The 24,695-nt window shown below is 45.2% G+C and overlaps 2 protein-coding genes across 9 annotated transcripts in view; both read right to left on the reverse strand.

Moving 5' to 3' along the window:
* Positions 1–2,801, reverse strand: part of RIN2 (Ras and Rab interactor 2) — a 66,537-nt gene extending 63,736 nt beyond the window's left edge. For 3 of the 7 annotated variants that reach the window (XM_077176166.1, XM_054628882.2, XM_077176171.1), the window contains exon 1: positions 1,729–1,852. The gene's annotated coding sequence lies outside the window, so the exon portion shown is untranslated. Of the gene's footprint in view, positions 1–856; positions 982–1,713; positions 1,860–2,540 lie in introns of those variants that run through there. The other 4 variants (XM_077176168.1, XM_054628883.2, XM_077176169.1 and 1 more) reach the window with 4 other exon arrangements.
* Positions 2,802–9,469: 6,668 nt separating this feature from the next.
* The window catches only part of SLC24A3 (solute carrier family 24 member 3), a 111,539-nt gene continuing 96,313 nt past the window's right edge, over positions 9,470–24,695 (reverse strand). For both annotated transcript variants that reach the window (XM_054628885.2, XM_077176173.1), the window contains exons 16-17: positions 20,442–20,507; positions 9,470–19,505 (exon numbers count right to left, since the gene is read on the reverse strand). In XM_054628885.2, coding sequence (XP_054484860.2) covers positions 19,356–19,505; positions 20,442–20,507 — 216 coding nt within the window. In that variant the 3' untranslated portion in view covers positions 9,470–19,355. The remainder of the gene's footprint in view (positions 19,506–20,441; positions 20,508–24,695) is intronic.

A 24,695-nucleotide genomic window follows, 5' to 3' on the forward strand; every position in this document is an offset into this window, starting at 1 on the left:
GAGATGAATTGCCTCACGTTATTCTTACCAGCAGCTCTTTAACTGCTATAGTAACAGCTCTGTTCTTTTCTTTTCAAGGCAGTAGGTCCCTTCTGAAAAAAATTCAGTCACCCTACTGATCATTCAGTCTCTCAGTAGCCACTGCTTGAACTAGCTTTAAAAACACCTCAAAAATGCCCCAATAGTTAAGTGGAAGAGCTAGTCTTCTACAGCAAGAGCAACAGGAGCCACCCCTCCTGGTCCTGTCAGCCACACAGCAGAGCACCAGCTGCCCACCCGCCAAATGCCTCAGCAAGGCTGGGAGGGAGGAGGGGACACTGGAGCAGAGCTTCACACAGACACCACAACTACTTTCCTAGGGCTGCAGTGAGGGACACTGAGCTGGCTGGGAGTGACAGAGTCATCCACCACAGCTCACCCACAAGAGCCCTCTCCAAGACACTGCATCCAGCTGTGCCAGCAGCAAGGGCTGCCAACAGACCCTGGGCCAGCACAGCCTCATTCCACTTCCTCTTGCTGATCTAATTAAATAGTCAAGCCCCAAGGAATAAACTGGTATTTTTGGAGCTAAACATATCGGAAGCTAATGAACCTTAATATAGATCTAGCCTGAGGAAAGTCAAGGGCTTGGTTGTATGGCTATACTGGCATACTTTTACCACAACAAAACACAGAATTACTCATGGAACCGGTGCAGACATGGCTGAATTGAACACAGAGCTGCTGTGGAGCAGCAGAATCACAGCTGTTGAGCCCTTGCCTCTCCAAGCACTGCCCCACGAGCCTTCCAGTCCCCACCTAGCAAGCACACACCTCTTCAGGTACCAGAACTCCACTCACCCAACCAGTTCCTCACCTGTAACCCCAAGCTATCCTCTGAGAAAGGGAGAGAGAAAGGGCTCCGGCCACCACTGTCCTGCTCATCCCCTGGGGCTTCTGCTGTCACGGAAATACCTGGTGGAAATTCTGCTCTGCTCACTCCTCATCAACTCAGCTGGGCTGGCGAAGGCACATAAAGACCTTTCTTATTTAATAGGAAGCATTCATGAAATACCATTAAGAGTTACACTTTGGGAAATCAGCAAATAAAACAAATGAGAGAAGAGTAGCCTGAAAAGATGGGAAGACGAGCTCACAGAAGATAACACACCGTCTGCTTTTCTGCATCTACCAAACCACACCTGCGCGATCTAAACCAAACATTTGACGCAATATTTACAAGGAAACACTTCAGCAGAGGACGCAGCCAGACACACACCGCATTCCTGCGTTTTAGGAGCCCACGTTTCAGATGCCCGCACTGAGGACTCCTCGTGGAGCAGGGGCTGGACTCCTGCCCACGGCGGGCGCTGCCAGGGCCGGGGCCGCACCGCGGGACCGCCCCGCACCGCGGGACCGCACCGCACCGCGCTGCCCTCAACCGAACCCGGGACACCCGAGGGGACAGGGAGGCGGCGGGACGGATACTAGCAAGGTGCCCAGCCCCGGGACCGCAGGGACCGGCCCGACCCGGCCGCCCTTGGCTGGGAAAGGGGCAGAGCCTGGTGAGAGCAAAGCGAGGACAACGCTGCCCCGCGGCACCCGCGGCTGCCGGCGCTTGGCTGGGCCCGTCCCGCCCGCTCCCGCGGCGCTTTCGTGGGGGTGGTTTCGATCGGGCCCCGCCAACAGCACGGACGGCCGCGACCCCCGCACGTCCCGGCGCCCTTCCCTCACCTCGCTTCGCCTCACCTCGCCTCCCGCGCGTCGGCGGCAGCGCCGGGCAGCGCAGTCGGAGCCGCCCCGGCCGGCCGGGCCGGGCGGAGGCGCGGGGATGGGCCGGCTCTGCGCCGCCGCTCCGCCGCCCCGGGCCCGGCCCCTGCGCATGCGCCGCTCCCGCAACGCGCTCCTCCCTCGCCGGGCCGGGCAGAGCCCCCCAGGGCACCGGGGACGCCCCGGGGACACGCCGGGCACGGAGCCGGGCGGGCATAGCCCCTCAGGGCACCGGGGACACGCCGGGCATGGAGCCGGGCGGGGCAGAGCCCTTCAGGGCACAGGGGACAGCCTGGGCACGGAGCCGGGCGGGCAGAGCCCCTCAGGGCACCGGGGACAGCCCGGGCATGGAGCCGGGCGGGCAGAGCCCCTCAGGGCACCGGGGACAGCCCGGGCACGGAGCCGGGCGGGCAGACACAGGCATCTCCAAGTCATCAGGACGCGGGCGATGGGCGCAGTTCTCCAACTTGGACGGAAGAAACTGGTTAAGATCATTCGCAGCCTCGATGCTGTTAGGCTGTGTATTTTCCACAGCTCATTCCAGGCTGCATTTCAGTGCAAGTTATCTCAGTAACAAAACAATGAGAGCAACATTTCCCTTCCATTCTGGCAGCTGCCAGCAGTGCCCATTAAGAATGCCAGTGACCACAGTGAGCAGCACCTGCCGTGTTAAGCCTGGTTACAAACACATTCATACACGTTCATAGACACACCGCAGTGGCAAAATCTGCTTAAAGGGGGTATAAACAATTCCAAAATCGAGACCATTAAAATGAAAGGTGGATGCTTACCTAGCTTTGAGGAGGCAGGACAAAGGGATGCTGTTTCATGTCCGAGAGGGTGATTTTAATATTAATCCATGGCTTCCATGAAAACTCCCATTTATCTTCAGGCCCTGGTTGGCCCGCTGAGCAGTTCCTGTTGCTGCAGCCTCCATGCAATTTACAGCTGACTTTTGAGAGAGACGTGAACTCTGGCATGAGCTGGAGCAGTCCTGCTTGACAGCTGTGGCAGCAGTGGTGACTTCTGCAAGGTCACTGGCAATGGCTCCACCTGCATGAATACCACACAGAACTGGGACATTAAAATGCACTTATTACTAACTATATTGTGACTGGCTTTTCAGTCCAATGGGAGCTGCTGGTGTTTATTCAGGAGCCTAGAACACTGAAGTCCAGCTTTGTAGTATCTGGTTTGGTAGAGCCATCAGAGCCTTTGGCTACCCTTTCACAGAGAGAAGGGGAGACACTGCTGCTCCCCTCTCCCCACCAAACATTTGAGAGCACTGAGGTGAACTGCCAGCCACAGTGGAAAACAAGAGCAGAAAATGCAGTAAGCAAGAGGCAGGTTAGGGCATAGCCAGCTCCACCAGACTGGAGCAGAACTGAGCTCCAAGGCCTGGAAAAATTCACTGGAAAAGCCTCTGCCTTTGAAGAATCTGAGATACAGCGTGAAATTTCATGGCTTGTGTTTCTTATTTATCCCTGAGACCCCTCCCCTCAATCCAGCTGTGAGATGGGCTTGGCATGGTTTCCTGTGCATACAGAAAGCCTGTAGAACAGCAGGTTTTTTTTATTTTTCCAAGCCCTGAACAGCTGGACTGTATTTCCCATCATATGGGTGTGGGTCAGAGACCAATTTGTAGGCAGAAGGATTTAAGGTGGGATGGCCCTGAGCACCTGACTAGTCTGGACAAGACTGGCATCCATCCTTCCCCAAGCTGCTGCTCTGCTGTGTTATAAACCATGGAGAGGTGAGGGAAGATTTCCTATGGAATTTGGGGTTGACTGGGCCAGGGCAGTATGTACTTCAGCTATAAAAATCATGTCCCAAATTCAAATGAAAACCATGTTACCAGGATGGATCTCCAGTGTCCTGAGAAGATGCCACAGGGAAAGAACACAGACTTGCTTATCTATTGTCACATGGTGGCAGCTGCAACAAGGAGCAGAAACTGTTAATTCCTTTGGCTAGCTTCTCTCATGGCAGCCAAGATTCCTGCATCAGACACTTTCCTCTTGCTCTGGCTCCTGCCCTAGACGCCTGTCACACTGCTGTGAGCTCTGCAGGAGTGAGAAGAGAAACCACAGCCCAGGAAAAGACAGAGCGGTCGCTTGGATCTCTCTCCTGTGAGCTGAACGCGTTGCTGCTGCACCACAGGAACAACTGTGCCATCTCCCAGCCATGGAGGTGCATCCACCCCAGCCTCCACAACCAGGTCATGTCCACCAATGACTTCAGAGTGACCTTTTCTCACCTGAAAACATGATGTGTGTTTCATTTCATAGCATGTGATAGCTATTACTTCAGTGCATTCCAAATCTGGCCCTTGGCAGCATTATGTGTATTATATTTTCGGCTTCAAGCTGGATTTCTTGTTCTGATTTGCACTCAGCTGTTCCTTATAGCAAGAGAGGAGGGAGATGGGAATCAAACTGCATGAAGGAGGCACAGCAAAAACTGCTTAAGAGCAAAACAGTCCAAGATGTTCTGCTTAGTTTTCCTGATTACTTTTCCATACATATCAAAGGGATATATCTTTGATATCTCTGAACATATCAAAGGGAACATAATTATACACATACAAAGAAAATAAGCCACTAAAAAACCCCACTGACCAAGAAGTGAACAAAACCCCACAGAACTGAGCCAACTAGTTTTTCTGCAAGCCTAGATTTTGTAGCTAGGCTAGTACTGGGATCCTGAGATGTTCTGTGCTCTGTTCTGTTGCCCTGCAATGTACAGTGAGGCAGAATCTCTCCTTGTTCCACCTCTTCCCTTTCTCTCAGCCTTGTCCCATGAAGGTAGATCTGGCCAACAGCTTTCCAACACTCCCTCACATCAATACAGATCTCCATGGTGGGGTTCTGATGAGAGAACTGACAACAGCTAAACTTCCTGACCAGCCAGGAAATGAAAAAGTGGAAAAGCTGCATAACTGTGTTTCCAGCTCAGCAGCATGCCCTTTGTACCTTCCCTCTCTTTTAATTTCAAGATCTTTTTTTGACAACAGTATTCAAACACAATGTATACTTATACAGGGATGTGCAAACACTTGGACATCTCAGTTCCCAAAGAAGGTGTGCAGGAGAAGCCCAAGTTTCTCAGAAAGCCCCTGCAGAGTCAGAGCAACACAGAAACACCACACACGTCTCTGAGCACTGTGAAAGGAAGAGGTGAGGGCCATGGCATCTGATCCATCTCCTCACCAGCAACCTCACCAGCTCAGGCAGCAAGAAGGGAGGTGCAATAATGAGCCTCCAGCTGCCAGTGAAAGCTCATTCCAGATGTGTATCTGCCCAAAGCTCTTCCTTTCTCTATCATCCAAGCCAAAGTAACATGGCAGCAGTGATGAGCCCTCTGTGAGATGATGACTGCCAGACACTAGCTGGGAATAATCCTCAGGAACTTGGGGATGATCTGAGCCATATTCTGATCCCACTGCTGAACATGTATCTTTTTTTGGGCGGCACAGTGTGGGTAGGAGAGAAGCAGTGGTAGGACCTGTGTTTGGGTAAGGACTTCCTCAGTGCACCCCAGTTCAGCATCCCCGATTCTGTCTATGACCCACCACTGAAGCACAGCAACTTGAGCTGATCCAACTTTGGATTTGGAAGTACCAGCTACTGAATAAACCAACCTCTGCCTTCACTGTGGTAGATGGAATCCTGGCAAAAACCAGCATGCTCTCATCACCTTCAAAAAAAACAGGCTGATATTTCCAGTATTTCTCTCACTGCTGTCTTAACTTGCAGGAAAGTAATGATTGTGATTCATCCTTTTATCTTTACACTGAAGAGGGAAAAAGACAGTGGTTTTAGCCTGGCTCTAGAATTGTTTTCTAAATAAAGTCATCTGTGCTCTAGATCTCCAGTTACAGTGAGGAATGCCATACACCATACCAATTTATGGGACAACAGATCATTAGGGAGAACTGTGATGAACCAATTATTTGTCCCTTCAGCATCATGTTTTGACAGTGCACTGTTTAACTAGACCCTACAAAAATTTAATTACTAATGTACTTTATGCTTCTTAATTAATACTGTTAATATCTAATCCTTCCCCAGACTTGGAGTGTCCACACAGAATACTGTTCTAAGGCAGCAGCAGGCATTTGCTTTGTTACCTCTTGGCAGCCAAACCAGACCACTACGAACCTGGAGGAGAATCAGGCCTCCTCTATGCTCAGATAGCAACAAGAATGCCAGTATTCCAGGGGAGGGAAAAGAATTCCTGCAACTACATTAAAAGCTCTTGTGTTTGTTAGTGAAAGTACTAACATTTCCCAGTATGCTTTCAAATTGTAGTCAAGGATTTTGCCTTTGGTTTGGAGCTGTTTGTAAAAACAACAAACTCATACCCAACCAGTAACTTGAGGATCATCAGCTGCAAATGTAACTCTCATAGATGCAGGCAGAAGCTGGCTGGTCTAGAACCTGGTGTGCACCCTTGGGAGGTTGAAGAATGTCCTGAGACTGGTTTGCGAGCTAAAGTGCTTGCTCTTCTCTAATGGGGAGCAAATTTGTGTATACAGAACAAAACCCATTGCAGAGCCAAACAGTATTTGTCTAAAGTGCCACTAAATATTGCTACCATTCCCTAGAAAGGCCAAGCAGCATGAATTCAAATGGCAGGAAACAAGAAGAAGAGATGGTACCTAAAATGTACTACCTGTGAGTCCAAGTTCATTAACCATTACTTGACAAAACCCAGCAGATTGTTACCTTGTATTTGGCACTTCATCTTCAGCCTGGAGAGAGCTGCATCAGCCAGGAGTGAGGACAGGCCAGTTCTTGGGGTGTGTTCAGCTAACACAGACCAGCACTCTAGAGGCAGCTTGGTTTGAACAGGACAACCTCAGCAACACAGTAAATAGCTTTGAGTAAGGATGACAAGATCTGGCCTGTTAGGTTTAATATTTTAATCTGCTGCCCAAGTGTACTGTGGCTCTAATCACAGCCTCAGTGGATTCCTCGAGTAGCTGAAGATTAGAGAGACCATCAGTAATCCCTGCTGAGCTGCACAGATGAAAGCTAACAAGAGGATTTAAGGAGGAAATAAGATATATCCAGAAATTCATTATGTTCCAGTTGAGACAAGACAATCCACTAATACCTGACAACTGAGCATAGTCCAGAAAACTGGAAACAGATATTGAAAGTGAGCAAATTTCAACAGGCCTAATGCAGATGTGATGAACCAGTTATAAATATTCAATCCAGGAAGCTCTGTCACTAAGGATGGATAGCATTCCTGTTGGTAACTGTAAGGCTCTATGCCCTAGATGGCATTGCTCTGCAACATTAGAAAATACACTCCTAAAATCCAAGCTCTCCCTGAAGTCAGCACAAAAGGATTTCAGGCAGGACAAGTGTTGATTTAAGTTCACACACAAAGCAGAGTTCTCTTTTTAAAATGTTACTTGTTTGAGACATTTGCACTGCAGCTGATATATTAATTATGCCACTTTTTCTTTTCCCTGGTCATTTTTAAAATGCTCACTTGTAAAATCTTCTTGTGTGCACAGTTTGAAGTAGTTTCACTGCACCTGCTCTCTCCAGGCTGTGGCATTCAATTGTTTTTGTTTATTCTGTGCTACTCTTCTCTAGCTATTTGCTTGGCACTGTAAAGAGAGTGCTGTTTGTTCCCCACAGTCAGAGGCTGAAGATCAGCCTCCTCCTCCTCCCCCTCTCTGAATGCTGCAGCCTGCTCAAGGCAGCTGGACGGGAAGTGGGCAGGAGCTCAGCTGTGCCCCGAGGGCCGATCACTGCTGCAGCAGGGAGGGAAACCGCACAAACCCAACATACCTGCAGCTCACCCCAAGTGCCAGTGTCTCCACACTGCTCTCCCCAAGGCACGGCCACTCCTTGCCTCTGCTTCAGCTTCCCAGCAAGCACAGTGTGCTGGGAGCACCCCCGTGCATCCATCTCCCAGCACCAGGGACTGGGAGCTGCACTTCCAGGAGCTGTGCAGCCCAGCAGCAACACGCAGGCTGCCCAGCTTTAGGCAGCAGAACAATTGGATTTTGGCACTAACAGCTCTAACAATTAAAGGCCTCGTTTTCCAGGGTGTGGTTAGCATGTCTAGGATGTCCATGTCCTGGCATGCCCGTGCAAAGGTGGGGAGAAGCCTCAGGTGGGAAGTCTCACCTGGAGCTTGGAGGTGTGCACAGGGCTGTATGGAAATGCCCCAGCCCTCCTGCAGTGTAAAATCCCATTGCTTTGGGATGCCAAGCAGCCCCACGACCTGCCCAGCATGCAGTTTCTTCCAACTCTTTCTGTTGGAAGAAACAGGTCAAAATCAAGTGGGCAGAGCCTGGAGGGAGATTTTTATCTTCAATTTACAGAGAACAGATCTCTTACCTCTGCAAGTATTATTTCAAAGCAAATAGCTTCTGGGGTGGCAAAGACACAAGTCAGGCAAGCTAGAAGTGACCTCCAAAGGGGAAAAATCAAGCCAGATTTGTGCTCTAGTTTTGCATTTAAGGTAGTCATGTGGGAGAGGAGGGTTAGTTTTCTTTTAACCAGTTTGTACTTTTGCTCTGATGCTTCTTTTTTTTGTTGTTGTTCTGCAATAAGAATTCACATCTTTGCTTAATCAGGGTTTGTGATGGTTGAAGAATAACTGTAAATGCAACACAGGAACAGCTTCTAAAGAAGCAGGAGTGAACACATGAATATGAATACACATTCATCCATATCTACTCCATTGAAAGCAATGATGGCTTGCCTTCACACTCTGATTTTCCTAATTTTAATGAAAGTGGTTAGAAATTCAAATACTTGCCTGATCTCTGAAAACCAATTTCTAACTTTCCAGGCCGTAAGCCACATAAAAATTTTCTGAAGTGAGGCACGCAAGGCAGAATCAAAAAGATGCACATGTGGCAGATCACCATGGCACAGGGCAGGGAGTGAGAGCATCTTCAGAGACCAACAGCCAAGTGGAGCTGCACTAAACTGTGACAAGAAACAAGATTATCCTTGAACCAGAAAACCAGTCACGGGGAAACATCTAGAGAGATGGAGCATCTGTATGGATTCCAACATATGCTTTGGGTTGCAAAGCAAACTATCACACCAATGGAAAATTTTTTCAAGACAACCACTGGGCTGGCAACTGATCAAAGTCATTTTCTGCATTAACATCAAAAGCTGCACCTCATCCCTGCACTCGTGGACAGAGTGTAGGATCGGCACGTGTGTCTTTTCTGCACTGCAGGACTCTTCTGCAGCTGGAATGAGCTGTGGATGTGCAAATAAACTGCCTGAGACACAGCACTGCTTCTTGGAGACATGGGGTGCACTTCAGAACAAACAGATCCTTTTGTCAGCAGATGTCACACAGACACAAGTAAAGGTGGTCAAGGTGAGGCAGCCAGACCCAGTTACATGCCTGGATCTCAAGCCTTTCCTTCAGATTACTTTGGATTCCTCAGGAAACGATGAAACTGAATTTAGCTGAAGCATGTACTGGATGACTTCTAAAGGAGCTGCTGTGGTGCACACACCTTTACAGCAAACACACATTCAGTGGCACAGGTAATGCAAAGTATAAAAACTCTCTTTTCTTCTTCCTTCACTCCCTAATCCAGTGCTTAGGTCAAACAAGGGGTATAAAGTACTCTCAAAATTAAGCCAAAAATTAACAAATCATTGGGATTGGAACCCAAAGGGGTGCTCTAGTCCTATGTCCAAGCACACCCTGAAATGTTAAGTTGGTACAAAGAGAGGATATTTTTATTGATAAACGTTATATTGTCTTAGTGTAGATGTCTGACACATTATTAAATCAACTGACAAAACATTTAAAGTAATTCATTCTGATAAAACTTTTTGATATTCCATAGACAATAGTGCTGTGAATTTTGTTTATAGTATAACACATTAAAAACACAGAAATACAAGTTTCTAATTTCATAGGTTACCAGCAAACAGAGAAAAATGCATGCTTTCATTTCTGTTAGATTTGTAACTTACACAGGCAAGTGGAACAGCTATGCATAGAAGACTACTCTACAGTAAGTTGTAAAACATACAGAAAGGCTGACCTTATAACACTTGTACAAGTATGACAAAACCATTGCAACTAATTTCAAAAGGTAACAAATGTTTTGTCTGTGGCTCCACCATTTTAACACTTTCAAGCTGGCTTAATAGAAAGCTATTTTGAGTAGAATTATATTACTAGAAACCACTGCTTGTTTTGCTTTCTGGCTGGTTGTAAATGAACATACATTAGATGTACATTTGCACTCAGTTCCACCTACATTTTCTTCCTTATGATTAGAAGCATCACAGAATTGCCCAGAGATAAGGGACCCAGACAGTGTCATTTGATTCCCCAATCAAGCAGAAAGTGCTCCTACCAGTCACTTTTATTGCTGTGCTTCCTGCAGCTTGGATGCTGTGACTGTATCACAAAGCAGAGACCTCTCCACACCCACGATTCAGAGACTGGCACACTCTCAGCCCTCTGTTTTAGAACAAGCCACAGCAGGGATCAAGTTCAGCAGCCCAAGACTTCAGCAACAAACTTCAGTATAAACCCAAATTTTCAATTATAGCTCTGTGAAATTATCAGATCTCAGCTGACTGCTGGGCCCTGAAATGATTTAAACACCCCACTCCCCCCCCAGGATGGAGTGCTGGCCCTGGGGCTGTCCCCACATGCCTTGGTGATGCCAGGCTGACTGTGGGTGCTGAGCTTGGCTGCCTTTGGCTTGGCACCCTTGTACACACAGCAGTTTGGGTTTGGCTTGGTAAAAACACTGGAAGGGGCTAAAAGTTGCACAGCGTACTAGAGGGTTAACAGGTCTGTCTGCTCACCTTTTTGTTCTCTGGAATCCTGATTTACCTGAGTCTCAACTCCCATTGCCAGGCCGGTGCTGGAGTGCTTAGCAGAAGTGCCCCTTCCACTTGTCACACACCCAGGAGAAGTGGCACTCCCACGCTCCCACACATCCCACTGGCTGGAGCTCTGATGAATGCACCAGCAAGAGGAACACCCAAACCACTGACAGACCTTGCCAGGAGGCTTCATATTGCACAGGACTTTGACAGACAGCAAAAACATTAAAAAAAAACCAAAAAACCCAAACAAATCTCCCAAACTGTTACAAACATCTTCCGAGCAGTGCTTCAGTCCTGAAAGCAAAGATTGGATGCAAGGATGAAGGTAACGTTCCATCAGTAATCTCACACAATACTGCCTGCATAGCAGGGATTCCCAGCTTTACAAGGGGGGACAGTGAAGTCAATCACACTGCTCCTCAAGGGAGTGCCAACTAGAATTCGCCCCTAAATCTTCACTGCACACCAGAGAACTCTCAGGTACACAGACTGTGACTGGCACACCCGTGCAGCCAGGGGAAGAGTTGGAGATATTGGGTTAGGCATCTCTTTCCCTTCTCCCTCAGAAAGGGACAAAATACTTCTCACCTGTCCTGACCAAAGACCAAGGGTTGCAAAGCTCAAGTAGCATCCAGGAAAATCTCCATGTAAATGTGACCCCAGTATCTGAACTGCAGACAACTTTTTGTGATGCCATTCTATTTTCGCCTGCACTTGCTCTCCACTGGTGCTGCATGATTACTGTGTCCTTTGCTCCTGGCATCCATTACAAAAAAAAAAAAAAAAAAATTACTACACAAACATGCTTGCTTTGGCTTCTTTCAAAAACCTGTTGTGGTTCAATCTGTGCGCTTGCTCACTTCACCTATAAGCAATTTCACAAGGCAGTTCCATGATACAGAAATGCATGTTATGCTCAGAGGTCCTGACTGCAGTGAGAAACATGAGAGGAAAAGGCTGTTTGTGAGAACCAAGGATGAAAAACTCAGCTGAGCTCTATGCTTGACAGAATGTGGGAGCTCACGCTATGCAAAACTTGACCATTATTACAAACCTTCATGAAAGACTGAGGGCTGTACTTGGTACAATCAGACCTTATCTTCCATTTATTTCTTTCCTGATCTAAAATTGCCCCACATCTTTAAAAGATGGCAAAATAAAGTCCCCTTGAATACATTGTCTGTAAATTGTTGCTGTTGTGTTTTCCCCCCCCAGGAAGCCCTACTGTATCCCCCCTGACAGTGATGATGTGACAGATTCCTCTACACTGGAGATCTGCTGACCCCTGAAACCAAAGCAGTGTGGTGGAAATAGGGGAGAGGAGCTGTGTTTGTGAGTGGTGGGAGCATTTTTACTGCAGGATTTCAGGGTGGGAGGTCCTTGCCTGCTGTAAATGGGAACAGCCCTGCCATAAAGCTGGGACAATAAATGCCAGATTCCCCCAAGCGTTAGCTGGCACCTGACACCTGGTTTAGGGGGATCTTCACATTTAACCAGAGCCAATCACTTACTGTTGAAAGGAATTGGGGAAAACATGTCAAAGGAAGATTAATTCCTTAATGAGAAAGGGGGAACAAAAAAAAACCCCTTCTAATAATAATAATAATAATTTTTAAAAAGTCTACTTGTGGGTAAATTATGAAATGTGGATTTTGGTTATTGCAAATGGTACCTCGTGACAGTGATATTACAAGTATTAAAAGTGCAAGGAGTATTTACTATTTACATATTTCTACTCTTACAGATCACCTGCAGAAGCATCTTTGGATCTCTCAGCATTTCTCAGCTTCTCTACTAATAAAAGTTACAAGAACTATTTGAGAAGGTCTCACCCCTTTTTGTGGCCACTTAAAAGGACAGAATGATGCTTTAAATAGCTCAGTCTGCTTGGCCCCTGATCCAGGGAAACCTGGCATAAGCTTTAGGAGGGGACCAAAATGAGGTTCCTAAATCTTCTGCCAGCATGGGGAAATATTTTCTTGAACCAGGGGCTCAGCACTCTGTGTTTGATAAATAAATAAATAAAATGCACAAATACTGCAGTGCAGAACTTTCTGACCTCCTCAATGTCTCACACATGCTCTTTTTTTCCCTCCCCCCAAAGATGACTTTATATTCAGCAATAGAACTGGAATTTTAAAATGACTAACAATAATTAGAAATATTACTCAATGTACACAGATGTGTTACACAGATGCATGGCAACTGCCATGCACCACTCACAATACCTTGCTAAAACAAATAAAAACTTTGCTTGAGTTTATAAATAGGCAGGTGTAAGACTGTCTTAAGTACTCATACACCTATAGTATCTTAGCACTTACCATGGTAAGAATTTATTCCTATGCAGAAACAGCTGGTTACCACAGGGGCTTCAATTTAACAACAGTTAACACATATACTTTACTAGGTAAAGTGTATATATATGTATAAATATTGTATTTTGCTTGAATACAAATCTATGTTCATATTAAAAAAAAAAAACCACTAAATACCTGACAATGAATTATATAAACTTGTGACCAAGTCCCTCAGTAAAACTCCCATGGTATAATCTGGTTTCACAAAGTGTAAAATGCCCAGGTCAGATCTAAAATCCCTTAATTAGATCAATTATATTTATTGTATAATGCATGTCTTTGCACAGGGTGCAAAATTCCCTTGAGGGAGTCTCTGAAAACACGTGAGAAGTGTTCCCATGTCCTGTGCAGTGCCTGATTATCCCAGTGGAACTTTCCAGGCACTTTCCAGGCAGGCAGTTTGTGCTGTTTGGAGTCAGGTGCTCAGAGGCTGGTGTGCCAAGCAAGGATCTCCTTGCATTTTCTCCCATCAGCTTACTGGATCAAAACCTGCACACTATTTGTGCTAGCCCAGTGCATTAATTCTGTGTTACAGAAAGCAGCACGTGGGCCAGAGGGATACAGCTTATGAGAAAGTGGAAGCAAAATTCTGAATCCTGCCAACACAAGGAGCAAGATAAAATAAGGAAGCAAAGTGGGTGGCAGCTGGCTGTACAGGAATACATCTGCCCCTGGGAGAGATTTCATGGAACATCCCAATTATTTATACAGGCTCCATCCAAAGTCCTCCTGTGACACAGCATCTGCCACTCACCATCCTCCTCTGGAGCCCTTGTTCCCTCCCCTGCTCCAGCATTTATCAGTCAAAAGCAACCCTGACCAGAGCTAAGGAAAGACTTGGTCCTCAGGAAAACACATGCCCTGCTGTGAAAAAAGGGGCAAGTGTAATCCCAGGCTGGCAGCAGCAACCAGGAGCCAAGAGACCTGTGCCCCTGCAGCCCTCTCCTCTCCTGACAGAACAAAATGTTCCACAGCAGGCATCGCTCCTCCGGGAACCAAGGTTTGCTCTGCTTGTCAGGCACGCCAATGGAAAACCTCAGTGACAAATTCTCAGCACTGGAGAGGATCTGTAAGCAGCTACAAACATCCTCACAGGGTCAGGCATACAGTGGTGTGGTTTTCCTCAGCTGGCAGTAAAAATGTTGTGTTGAATTGCTGCTGTAAAATTATCATGTTGACTTTTAGCACCATTCAAATCCTACCTGGCAGAGACAGATTACACTGACAAGATTTCTGTCAGGTTCTTCTGGTTTGGGGGGTTTCAAACTTGTTCTGCAAGTTGATTAGAAAAACAGAAACCTGTCTAAAAAATACCACAATAAAATAATTTTTGCTACATAAATACATTTTAAAATGTGTTGCTTAAAACAATCTGCTTTTTTTGGAAGCCTTCCTGAAATTAGGTGCTTCTACCCAAACTTGGATAACTTGGCCTGGATGTCAGACTGTTTCAGGCCAGCAAATAATCAATTTCATAGCCAATTTACATCCCCAGGGCACAACTAAACAGACTTCCATTTCTTACCCTATTGCTTTACCAGAATAAAGTGAACTTCTCCAAAAGGCAGGGATCAAATCCTCACCAGAGCTTGATTCTGCAGATTCAGCCAGACAAGTGCAAGCAGTTTGGGCAGAAGTTGATGCTTTTTGGAACTGTGCTTCAGATTTGAGGCCACTAAATGGTAACAGAGTATTCATGTAAATTCCCTTAAAGGTGCTTGGTCTTATTAATTAATAGTCATTTATCTATTCAGGTAAGAAAATAAAAAGGCCACTCACCCCAAAAAACGCAGTGTCCCCAACCCTCCCAGGACTCACTGCTACAAACACAGCACTGACCCTACAACAGTCACAGGGGTTCTGTCCCTGATTTCACAAAGGTCAGATTTCACTCAAGTCCCTGAATACTGAACTCCCTTCCTGAAACTAAGCCCTGCATTCTGCTGGGTACATCCATTCAGCACACTCAGACTCTGCAGCTCCTTAAATCTGAAGTGGCTGAGGTCTTTCAAATATTCAAACTTCCACTGCTTTCCTTAAAACCATGGCTTTAAACTGATTCAGTTAAAGTTGTACCAGTCTAAAAGGGACATTCTTACCAGGATTTAAGTCTCTTTTAGACTAACTTGCAGTGGCTGCTGATCAAGCAAAACTTTGAAAGTACAAGGCAGAATTAAATTCAGGTAAGCGTGGTCCACTGAGATTGATTTTTAAAATATATTTTTAAACAAGTTTAAAGCTCCAGTGGTGTAACTTTGAAAGTGACAAACCTCACACTATTGCATCTCTGTGAACCATAATTGAAAGGATTAGGGTTTCCAAAAATCTTAATATAAGAAATATTTGTCAGTCAGCAGAAAGCTATGGTTTTCTAAAAAGTTATTCAACAATACTGAATGTACATTTTATCTCACAAGTATCAATTGGAAAAGACATAAAAATCCCTGTTCTGACAGCAGGGTATTAAAAGTTACCTACAGGTTACTCCACCTGCCTTGAATGTTGTTTTTTCTAAAACATGACTGCCGTTATACCTGATTTGTTTTGTCAAGGAAAAAAACAGTCCTGCACCTCATTCTTCACGAGCACCACCATCACAAATCCAAAGCTAATCAATTGATTTCAGTGACACAGCTGAGGACAGAGATCTGGAAACTAAGCATGCAAGTGGCATCACAGCAAAACCAACAAATTATGCAAATTAAAATCTCCCATGCACACACTTCATATTGGTGTTCCTATCACATAAAAAGTCTATCAAAAAGCACAGCACATGCAAAATAAAATTTAAAAAAAAGGGGGGGGAGAAAAAAAGGCAAGTAAAAAGTTCACCTTTGGTAGGGACAAAAGCAGTTTTCCCAGCATGTCTTAAGACCATCTCTTATCATACCCTCTCCTGTCATTCTGCCTTTGAACCACTGTCAAAGGAAGGCCATCCATGTCAAGCAGATCTGAAGCCAGACAAGGGTCACAAATTTAAGTCAAAGTAAGAACTGCTGTGGAGCCTCTCCATGGAGAAAAAGGCTCTTTAATCTTCCTTTGAAATACTCACTGAAGATCATCTGAAATTGCTAGGAATGGAAACAAAAACAGTTGCCTGGTCCAAGAACCAAAGCAGCCTCGGACGCGAAGGTGACCCTTGCTTTCAGAAGATGAAAACCGCAAATGAATCACAGTCATGCTAAAAATTCCCAACACAACCCAGCTTCCCTGGTGGCTCCCTGCAGCCCCCAACCCTGAGCCTCAGAGCCCCTCAGCTCCCTCTTTCCAACCCCAGTGGCTGTGCCAGCCTGGCTGGCTCCTGAGGCCCTGCACGCAGCCCCGGGCAAAGCAGAGCCTCCCACGGGGACACTGCAGCCAGGCACTGGCTGTCCTCCAGAGCCTGACCTCGGGAGGGGAGAGAGAACCCCCTGGGAGGAGAGAACTCCTGGGAGACTCAGTCCTCTGCAAGGCCCAGCAAAGCTCTGAGTATGCCCTGCATTGGAAGAGAACTGCCCATGCCACTTTTGGAGGCAGCGTACAGGAAGGATGCCAAAAATTGCTGGTTTTTTGCTCTTCCACACAGGCTGTGACTGTGCTAACAAGAATGAGAGGCGTTCTCTCTCCTGGCACACTCAGTTGGTCTGCTCTGTTCCAAACCAGGCCTGCACCTGATGATTTCACTGCAAATCATCAGCACATCTATCAGAAAGCATTGCTTTAGGATGTGCTTATCGAGCCATCTACGGCACAGGTAACGGCAGTTCATGGTACCTTTTGCTTCTGCTTAGAACAGCTGCTTGCAGAACATTCTGGCAACACACACAAGTATCAAAGCAAGGTATTTCAGGTTTTACACACAACACAAAACTACAATTGCTACAGTATTTAACGCACACCAGTAGGAAAAGTTCCTAAGAATACATGTGTAGTTTTTGTGCCATGGGATAGGTAATGGCTATTTCGCAGAAATAGATCCAACTGGCTCCATTGGAGCAGCAGTATAAATATTCAAAATAGAAGAAATAATAGGCCCTGATATGAAACTTCTTTTATTCCTTCCTCTTATCAGCAAGGACACACTCTGCTTAGGAGCAACTGCATCTCGCTATGAAGTGAAGCTGCGTGTTTGTGGGGTGGCTTTAGTGACACGCGCCACATCGTTGCAATCATCATTTGATTTACAGAAGTATTTTAGGCATTTTAGTGGTTGCTATTATTATTATTCATCTCATAAACAACAACAACAAAAGAAACAAAAACCCAGCAACAGAAAGGTACAGTGGGCTTCCTAACACAAGAGGATGTCATGTGGGCACAGCTGTGAGAAGGCTGCTCAAGCCTCAGCTGCAGAGCTCAACAAGCAGCATCCCAATTGCTTTCCAGGATGAAAACTGGCAATGCAGGCATGTCATCCACTCTCTCTGCTGTCTGTCCCTGGACCCTTTCTTCTTCTTCTTGACAGGGATCCACAGGCACACGTTGTTCCCCGAGCGAGGCCAGTGGGACGTGGCTTTTTCCACAGGACTTCGCTGCCACACACAGTGCAAGAGCTGCCAGTGCCTCCCCGTGTTTGGTGTAACAAACAAAGAAAACCAGCTGCTCAGCTGAAGGGAAACCACAGGGTGTAAATATTTTCATTTACAACATTTTGCCCAAAGAAAATCAGATCGAAAAAAATCAATTCCAAAAGTGCAAATGAAAAAAAAATTGGCTTTTCATCTGTGAACACAACATGGCTCTCTTCTTTTTTCTTTTAAACCAGAGCGCTTTCTTTTCCTGCTATAGTTTAGGGTTTGGTGTTTCGGGTTTTTTTCCTTTCTTTCTGTTATGTAGGGTTTGCTGTACCTTTACCATTATTTGCCACTGTTTGTACCATAGACAAAAACATTCACCTAGCTGGTAGTCTCTTAATACATTTCATAGCAGAACATATACAAGAGGATCAGAAGTGATCAGTGCTTAAAGTAAATACAAGAACTGCAGTGGCAAGAACGCACAGTATCAATACATACAAATGAAGCAGTGATGGTGTTTCTCAGGGGTGGAATCTGCCTGCATATTAATACAGAATTATACAAAATCTAGCAGGGATATTGGAACAATGAATAGCTAAACTTTCACAATAACTTAAGATCTGTGAGCGAGTCTGCATTGAAGATATTCCACATTTTAAAATGTGCCATCTCTGTCTGTGTCTTCCTCCCTCCCAAAAGGAGAGGTGATGAATCCACATGATCTGTTATCAGATAAGTTCAACTGCTTAAGACGAAAAATATCTGGCCAGGTCCAGTGTATTCTTTAAAGAATGGCAAATTATGACTTCAGTAACTATGTCTGTGCAAAATATGCCTCTTTCCTCTTAAAGAAACCAGTGTCTGTAACTCATTTAGAAAAGTTTTCACATGTACTTATGTCCTTCTCAGAACAAGTAAGACATGAACTATTGAATCCCCCCAAAACAAGAAATCTGATGAAGCAGAGAAAGTTCTGACCTTCCATTTCCATGTGCAGACCATTAAAAACCAGGCCACCTCCTTGGTAGCCCTTCTGGGCTGGAGATCAAACTATTGCTTGGAAATAACAAACACCCTAGTAATAAAACTCCAACATTCATAGTAAAATGGTAGCAGTGTTTACCCTTTGAATCCACATTTAGCTTGCATTCTTTAACAAACCTGTACAAGGTTAATTATTTATAGTAAAAAGTCATCAGTTTTTTCCTTGACAATCTTCTTTTATCCATTCTTATGCTGAGTACCTTGAATTGCATTTCCATTTTACACTGCCCTGTGGCCTTTGGATTGTTATAGGAGACCCAGCACTCAGGAGGAGAAGATGCAAGAGACGACGTTAATCTCTGGCAAGTAAAAAAAAAAAAAGAACAAAAGCAACACCCCCACCCCCAAACAAACAAAAAAAAAACCTGCAAACCCGAAACTAAAAGCTAAAAACAAACAAAAAACACTCCCCACAACCAAAAAAAAAAATTATTCTCCTTGAAAGTCAGCCTCCATACGACGTACCCTCTCCTGCATTGTAGCAATAGTCTTAAGTCATAAATTAATTAGTCTTCCATCAAATAACTTAAAAAAAGAAGGAATTGTAGCAGACCAGTTTTGACTGGCTTAACGCCAGTTAGCAGCCAGTTCATCTTGAGTCTCAGTCACACTGTTCAAAAACTGAGCAAGGAAATCACATGGATGTTGAGAAAAAGCTCTTCACATCGATGAAGGATTGTTCCAGGCTGTGGGGGCCAGGGAGAGGGCAAACCTAGACGGGGCCACGGGTCCTATGAACAGTGAACAGGATATAGGTCACGACTTGGAGGTGCACTGCATCCAGGAAATCCAGCCGTGGCTTGTATTGCACAGGTAAAAAGGAAGCTCCTCCCGACAGTCTGCCACCTGGGTTAGTGATCTCTGCACATTGGCAAGTTCACAAAAGTGAAAACATTGAATTCTGTCATGATGGAGAAACACAGGAAGATGCCGTAAAGGGAAAGGCACACACACCCTAGCTTCTTATCCAGTTTCCATTTGTTCATGTGGACACCAAAAACCTACAATAAACACAGAGTAAGCCACCACAGCAGGAACATTTGGAATAAAGTGGTAAATCCCCTCCTCAGCTACAGGAGCCAAAAGAGGGCTGTCCCCTTACTGATGACAATTAGTTGGAAGCAATCACAAACTGCACCAAGTGAGCTGAAAACCACAGCTCAAGTAAATCAGAGCAGCAGTCACAAAAACCACCCTGACTTGCATCACCTCACCTTAGGTTTCTACAATAAATTTAATTTTGGCAAGAACAATCCCATTTCATTAAATCAGAAATGGATTTAAAGGCCGGGTTCCTTTATTTTTTTTTAACTGAAAATGCTTCACATGCTCCTCTGCATCTCAATCTAGAGCCACACAGTCCAAGACTGCTTGACTTAGCATAGTTTGCTCTCACCAAAGATTAGCACCTTGTGTATGTGGGAATTCTGTTGGTGTGCATTGCACAGGATGCCCCTCCCATCTCAAGATTTGAAGATGTCACATCATTCCTCTTCTATCATTTCTGGGAAAGGTCAGGGAACATCAAGTACTGATTTCAACAGAAACACTGTCAGGCACTTTTTTTCTGGACTGTGCTGTGATTCAGAAGGATCCTAGAGAGGGCCAAGCAACCTGCTCAGCATTTTGTCTGCTTGTCTCACAGGACAGTGGATCTCATCATGCATCAAAGGATCTGCTTCAGCTCTAGCACAGAAATTCCTAATGGCTCCTCCCATGGAAAACACACAGGCAGGAGTGTCATCCTGTGGGAGTGACAGCTCCTGCAAAGAGCCAAATCAAGGCCTTGGGAAGCTTTTCAAGCAGGGAGCACCCCTACCCCATAACAACAGATTTTGCAACCACCATTTCAGCTGGAGGTGAGAAAGGAGCAGGTGAAGAAAATGTCTATAAAAATCCCTCTTTTGGAAAAGAAGAACAAAAGACTATATACATACTGTGACAAAAACTGATGCCAGCAGGAGACCAACAGAATATATAAGTCCTCTGCTGTTTAACCGAATCTGTAAAAGAAGGAAGTTTATCAAACCATCTCACAATTTCAAACAATATTCCTCTCTGCTTATATTTCCACAATCCTAAACTGCTGAGCTGCTAAACAGTGGCTTGCAAGCTGTAAATGCCAAGTCAGACCATTACATGGCAGATAACTTTGCCTTCTCCCTATTTTGCCAAAGAAGAAGTCTTATTAGAGGAGCATCCTTAGGACCTGACAACATTTCACAGTGTTCCATGTGAGCTTTGCCATCCCTTGTACTATTATATCATGACATTTTCTAACTCCTGTAGAGTCCTGTAAGAACAAACAAGGGAAAGGAAATTTTGCATTCAGTCACCAGTTAAGGCTTCACAGTAGGGGAAAATAAACAAGGACACACACAAGCACCTGATTTCTTCCCCACTCTCACCTTATTTCTTCTCTAATCTTACTCCTCTTGGTGAAGGGAACAAGTCAGTAATCTCAAAACCAGAGCCTCAGGTGCTGAAAAATTGTCAGTATCAATGCATCATGGCACACTAGCATAGGCTGGACATGATTTAGCACTGAGGCAGATCAGACAAGGAGAAACCTTCCTGCCTGCAGGGCTGTGTAGCAGGCACATCACAGGCTCTGGTGCAAGCTGTCTTCATGGCAGAGCCCCAGTTACAGTCACTGTCCATGAGAAGAACTGAGATGCAGGTCCACAAAGCTGGGAAGCCATTAAACTGCCACTTTTAGAGGCTTTGAGCCTGACCTAAGGAAGTCACCTGCATCTTTAAGGCCCAAATACTTTTTAAAATGTGATTTTTGTGAGACACAAACCTAATGTTATAAAGGAAGGCTACAGGGAGTAAAGCCATCTCTCCAATCCTGCTCCTCAGCTAGAATCACACTTCTCCTTGGCTTCCCATCCTTCTCTTGGGGAACTTAATCATTATCCTTTTGGCATTTTTAAATGACCTCAAACAGCACCATCAGGGCAGCACTCAGTGGAGTCTCTCAAGGCACTTCTCCAGGAGCTACTGTGTGGAGGGGACATCCTTCTAGGAAAGGTTGGCTTCTCAGTGCTCCCATCCTTCCAGTTAAGATTATAAAGAATCCAAATTGCAAGTGAAGTGGGTATTGCTAATGTGTCAAGCAGCACTACAATTTTAAGATTGCAGGAATACAGATACACTTGTATCCTTGTGCACCAGAGCCAGGAAATCCTTTTCACCCCACTATTGCTCCTAAATCCAGAATAATGATTTAGGTTCCCTCCCCAGGGACCACTGAGGGGAAAGGCAGAAAGGATGATCAGTCTTGACACTTGGGAACTCTCACCTGCCCTGCTCTCTGCACACCCAGGATCTTCTAAGCCAATCCATGCTGCCTGAGCTGTGCTGTTCCCTTTACACATCCTAAAACACCAGCTCACACAAATGGCACCCTTCCCTTCCCTACTGATTGCTGACACCATAAAAAAGGCTACAACCATGATGATCACTTTGTCTGAAAGGTAATGGAGGATTTCTTTAGGATGAACGTGCTGTAAGGGACAGCAGGACCATTACATTCTTATGGCCATTACATCTTAAATACAATATTCTCATCACACTGCTCAAAGAAATGGAGGATTTGGATTACTTCAGGGCATGAAGACTGATTTTGGGACTGTCTGCCTAACTGAAGATGAAAAATGTCATGATCCCACTGCTAATGTAAACTTCAGAGATGGACCAGCCCTCTTGGCTTCAGTCATTCCTGTGCATCCACTCCTCCTCTCTTGCTTTCCACCCATCAGAATGGCCCACATGTAACAGTTAACCTGTTTTTCCATTCTATTTTTCCATTATTACACAGTTCAAAAAAGCCCTACACTGACTCTGTGTACTGAAACTAAAATACACATTTAAAGCTGCCTTCCCTGCTATATCCCAAATGAACAGCAGCTGGCTAGGAAAGAGATAATATTTTACAATAAATTCCTGTCTGGATTTTGGTCAGGAATTTTGTTTGACTAGTGCAAATATTTTTTAAAACTGTCAGTATAAAATGTATCGATTGGAAAGGGATCTACAGAAAAAGGAAGCAAATGAAGAAGATGGAATTATTTTATCATGGAAAATGTCTGAATTTAACCTGAAGTGCAAAAATTTAACCTTAATGCTGCTTCTCAGTTACAACTTCATGCTCCATAAAACCAGCAGAGCATTCCAAAGGCCTCTGTGTCTAATTTGCTGAGGACAGTGCTTCAAAAAAAGAGATGTTTGGTGCTGCTTTCTTCAGACTATCTACAAGGCTCTTCCTTGGAGGTCATTTAGGGGAATAAAAGATGCCATTAGGGATAATTCAAAAGCAGAAAATGTATGCTAATTATTTACATCAGCTTTACCAATGTAAGAGCCACACACACCATGCTGGTCCTGTGTGGGCCAAGCAGATGTGGCAGCCCCTTCTGCAGTGTGAGCACCACTTGTTCCAGCTGTCCTTCTGTTATTTCCTATTTGCTTCTCAATTGTTTTATAGCCCTTTTCACAATATGGTTTCTGTCCTTTTCTACCTGCTCCATGGCAGAGAGGGGCCACGCATACGTCACCTCCTGAGCCTCAGTAGAAGCATCTGGAATTCTTCACACCTTTCCCAGTACTTTGAGCTCACCAGGAATATTTTTTTTTACTCAAACAGTTGCACTTTTTCTTCCAGAAATTCCAGCTGTAATGTGTATCTAGTTCAGCCAAATGAGCTTCCTGACAAACCCTTTCTTTTCCTGAATTTGACTTTGGACTACCCGCTGCTGTTTCACAAATTTCCCATGAGTCTACAGCTCTGGAAATACAGATTTAACTGATTCCACTCCTATGGTAATCACCAGCCTACCCCATTTCTTATCATGACTTTTAACTAAGAGCACAGAAGCTCAGAAGATTCTGAAATTTGAAACAGAAGCTTAAGAAAAATGTGTCCTTGATCTGTCAAATTAAGGCAGAAATAGTCAAGCAGCCCTCTCATGAGACGAGTGGCATTTCCTGCAAGAGGCAACAGAATACATTTCCTTGGGATATGTGAAAATGTGCAAGCTCAGGGAAAACAAGGGCAGCAAAACATTCAAAACTCACAGTAAGGGAGGAGATAATTTCAGGTTTTGGCAAAGACTGGAAAATGAGTCTCAGCTGGAGTCCTTTTAATTGTATAAGGAAAAGTCCAGTCCCCTGTTCATTTAAGAATAGGAAGTGCCTCTTCCCCAAGAGAGAACAGGCTGCAGAAGAAGCACTCCCTCATGCTGCAAGGAGGAAAAATTAGTATTCCCAAACTCCCCTTTGAGAACTGGCTTGTGTGTAGGGGCTGAAGCAAGGCAGAAGAATGCTGTTCTGGCTGATCATGCACAGAAGGTTTGCACATTCACAGCCTCCTCTGTCAGAGTTTGAGGGGGGGGCCACCTCCCTGCTGCTTGTGCAGCAAATGCAAAGAGGCTGCCACCAGCTCCAGCCATTCCCATGCTGCTGTGGCAACCAAGGCTGAAGCCAAACAGCAGAGGAAAAACAATGGATATAAAAGTTATTCTATTCTTAAGTTCTTTGCTGGCAGCTGCTTAAGGGAAAAAAAGGAGCCATTGCCAAAACCTACACTGGTTTTGCTTCAGGGCCTTAATATGACAGAAATTACCCCAGTAAGGAATTTCAGAAGGGCTATGCTTTGTTTCCAGTCCCTCAGCTGAAAAAGCTGCAGGTCTTCTGTATGTCTGGGTATCCTTCTCCTTCAGTGTCTCTCCCTGGCAATGGAAATACAGTCTAAATCCAGCATTCCTGAGGTCTGGCCATGAGACAGCGGTCTAAGCAAACTGGAACTTCAAACATTGATGCATTGCTGCATGTTTAAATGGAATTTCCTTCTTAAACCTGTTTTTAGACCTCTAAGAAAGTGCCCCTGTTTTGCTCCATATCACAAAATTCATTTTGCAGAGGGTACACACCTGGAATGCTGCACATGACCACTCACATTATCATGCAGGAGGTGCAGGAGCTATAGCTGGAGAGAACTCCTGTAATGATAGGAGGATTGGCAGGGACAATATTGCTCTACTACAGCATAATCATTTCAATAATCTCTCTGCCACAAAGCCAGGGAGCCAGCTTTGTCCCAACAAACAGTGCCTTGGAATTTAACCAGTGAAAATCAACTGGTCAGCAAGGAGCAGAGCAGTGTGGCTTCCCATCTCCATCTGTGCTTT

The sequence above is a fragment of the Agelaius phoeniceus genome, chromosome 3 (genome assembly GCF_051311805.1).
Source record: "Agelaius phoeniceus isolate bAgePho1 chromosome 3, bAgePho1.hap1, whole genome shotgun sequence".
Lineage (NCBI taxonomy): Eukaryota > Metazoa > Chordata > Aves > Passeriformes > Icteridae > Agelaius > Agelaius phoeniceus.